General features: G+C 37.0%; 1 protein-coding gene across 1 annotated transcript in view; it reads left to right on the plus strand.

Moving 5' to 3' along the window:
• LOC106879338 (cytochrome P450 3A21) overlaps nt 1–3156 on the plus strand; it is a 113051-nt gene that overhangs the window by 20871 nt on the left and 89024 nt on the right. Inside the window, exons 6-7 of the mRNA XM_052976881.1 lie at nt 1586–1706; nt 2767–3137. Of these exons, the coding sequence (XP_052832841.1) occupies nt 1586–1706; nt 2767–3137 (492 nt within the window). The remainder of the gene's footprint in view (nt 1–1585; nt 1707–2766; nt 3138–3156) is intronic.

Genomic DNA, 3156 nt, shown 5'->3' on the forward strand with positions numbered 1-3156 from the left:
GGAAGATGACACTGTTTCTGTTGACTAAGAAGGGTTGTTTTCTGTTCAAAGCAACTTTCAAACGATGACATTGATCACAGCAGAGATTAGCAGTAATTGTTTGATTGTTGTCTAACAGTTCGTAATGGACACTTCATTCAATATGCTACTATCCAATCAACATGGTTTTCCTTGGATGAAGTCCTTCTCTTGGTTGTTGAACAGGTCTTCCTACTCGACTGATCTACGATCGGAGGCGTTTAACGTTACGGTAAAAGATCCACTTCTCATTATATGTAACAAACCTTCTCAAAAATGGTATCTTAAGGTGTCGTGAAAGCAATTAATGACAACAAACAATGTGCTGTAACAGATTATCTGGAGACAATTCGTGCGGGTCTCATTTTCCAACCACTGAAACCTTTCCGATCCTTTTCTGTTGGTAAAGAACAGTTGTATGGGCTACATTAAACAGTCCTGCAAGTTCTCTACAAGTAGAGATTGGATTTTCTGTGAGAACAACTTCCAACTCTTCGGAATCAAGTTGTTTTGAATGACTTTCTTTTTGGCTCATCTTTCAAACTCAAATCCCCACTTCTGAAGTGAGAAAACTGTCTCCTGCAGCTCCTTTCACTCTCTCTATATCATTCATCCTCATAAACTCTCTGAAGAAACTTAACTGCAGTGCTTGCATTGACACGTTTATGAAACTCATAGAGTAAGACATGTCTAATGTGATCTTTAGAGGAGACGAATATGGGTGTGAATATAGCAGAAAATGATGGCCAATACAATCAAAATCTGAAAGGAAAATGTATAAATTACTCATTGTAACATTCTTAAAGCATTGCAAGAGGCACGATCTTAAAAAAATACTATCAAAAACTGTTTTCTAAAATATCGGTCATTACCTTTGCACCAAGCTGATATGACAAATATGATATCTCACCGCTATCTGAAACCCGAACTCTAGCCCTCCACATACTAAGGATTAACAGTATGCCCACTGAAGGTCACTATATACGCTACAGTGAAGGTGCATCACCTAGTGGCTAGAGGATTGCACTTAGACTCACAAGATCGTGGTTTCGATTCCAGGTTAAAGTAGTGTATTGTTCCAGTCCAGTGAGCTGGCGAAAATGAGCAACTCTGTGGCAGATGGCTTCATATTCATGGAGAATGTTGCAAACTTGCTCAGTTATTCATGTCCGAGTGTAAATGGACGTGATAAGAACTTTCACTCTTGGAATAGTCCAGGGAGAAAATTCTTCACCTAAATTAGTATAAATGCATATTTTATTCTGGGCTGTGAGTAACATTACTGGATTATAGGGCTCATGTATTTCTGTGTCCTTCCGTTTCATCAACTCGGTCATTCAGAGCCTGGTAAAGTATAGAATTTTACCTACGAAAACAACAACCAATTTCCATCTACAAAATTTGTTCACAAGGCATCGGAACCGAACCTAGAGCAGTGTAGTAACGAAACCACAGGTTTGATGAGTTTGATTTGACTACAAGTATTTAAGTCTATTTATCTGTATTAATTTATTATTTTCAAATTATTGATTAAGATTATTATTGATTTTTTAAAATTATTTTGTAGATGCACAAAAACCTTTTAAATCTTATGATAAAGGCTCAGCTGAAGGGTCATGAGACGTTGCCCCCAGAGGTAGAAAAGGAACTTCACTTAGAAAATGTAACTGACTGGCGAACTAAAAGAGGTTTGTATGTAACTCACATGCAGTTTCTCATTTTCTCTATGCAAGCCATTGATGTGTAACTAAAAGAATAAATTCCAGAATGAAATATGTACAAGGTTCATTATGATTGTCTACAAACCCAGCATGGCTGCAGGTCATGACTGTCACCAGTAAAAGAATAGAAGAATAAAAATTGGAATGATGTAGTGAAGAGCGATTTAAACTCGTTATATTCATTTAATCAACATATTCCTCTCTCCGATTCACTCACTTATTGCAATTACGACTTTTGCGATATCCTTAATTCCAGGAACTTTTCAGACCCACCTCGTATACTTTCTGGTGAATTTAGCATCTGAGATGCTTTACTCTATGCAGAAACTCCAGGAGCTACTCAGAGTTATTACAATATTTTCTGAATGCGTCACTATATCAGAAACCTCTCTGCATCATCAGCTGGTATCTCAGGGCCACAAGCATTTCACCCCTTAACCTCTACACTTCACCTGAGCGGGACAGCGTGGACTGAATTGGTGTTCATTTGCCGAAGGGTTCTGCCATGGCTACCACATCGGTGGCTTCTTTCAGTCATTTGTGTCCAAGACCCATCTTCAACAGGAAAGAACAAATAGGAAATAATAGGAAATAAACAGTACATGTGTGCTTTATAAATATTCTTTCTATAGCTATAAGGTTAATATACAATATTAAGCATTCTCATAAACTTTTAAGAATGATGTTAATCTGCACACTTATACATTTTTAATTAATATCAGAATCTGGTCCCTAATTCAGAACAATATTATCAGAATAATTATTGGTATAAACCCTGGCACAAGGCTAGCAATTTTGGATGTGGTCTTTAGTCGATTACATCAAACACCAGTGCTCAGCTGGTACTTATTTTAAGTCTCCGAAAGGATGAAAGTCAAAATCAACTTCGGCGAAATTTCAACTAGTAAAATTTGAAATGCCACAAAGCATTTTACCTGATGTGCTGATGAGAATAACTAAAACATAACAAGGACCTCTCTCAGAACAAAAGATATTTAATCATAATATTTATATTGTTTTTCCATAGGAATTACCGACAATGAAATCTTGGCCCAATGCGTATTAATTTTCTTGGCTGGTTACGAAACTACCGCTTCTACTCTTACTTTCTTTACACATTTGATGGCATTAAACCCTGAACACCAAGAAAAATTGCACCAAGAGATTGAAGATGTTTTGGGAGAGGTAAGTATATTACAGCTATTTAGAAATTTCGTTGCTGATTTAATTCAAGATTTACGATTTTTGGCGAATGTGCTAAAAAAAAAAGGTTGGCACTTGCCCTCAAAGTTTGTCCGGGCAAGTGGGGACCTTCATCATGCCAAACAGATATACTCCATCGTTGAGACGGTGGCAAAACAAAATTGCTTGTGTGGAGCCCTAATAAAACTGGAACAATGAGATTATCAATACTGTT

The sequence above is a fragment of the Octopus bimaculoides genome, chromosome 26 (assembly GCF_001194135.2).
Source record: "Octopus bimaculoides isolate UCB-OBI-ISO-001 chromosome 26, ASM119413v2, whole genome shotgun sequence".
Classification (NCBI taxonomy): domain Eukaryota; kingdom Metazoa; phylum Mollusca; class Cephalopoda; order Octopoda; family Octopodidae; genus Octopus; species Octopus bimaculoides.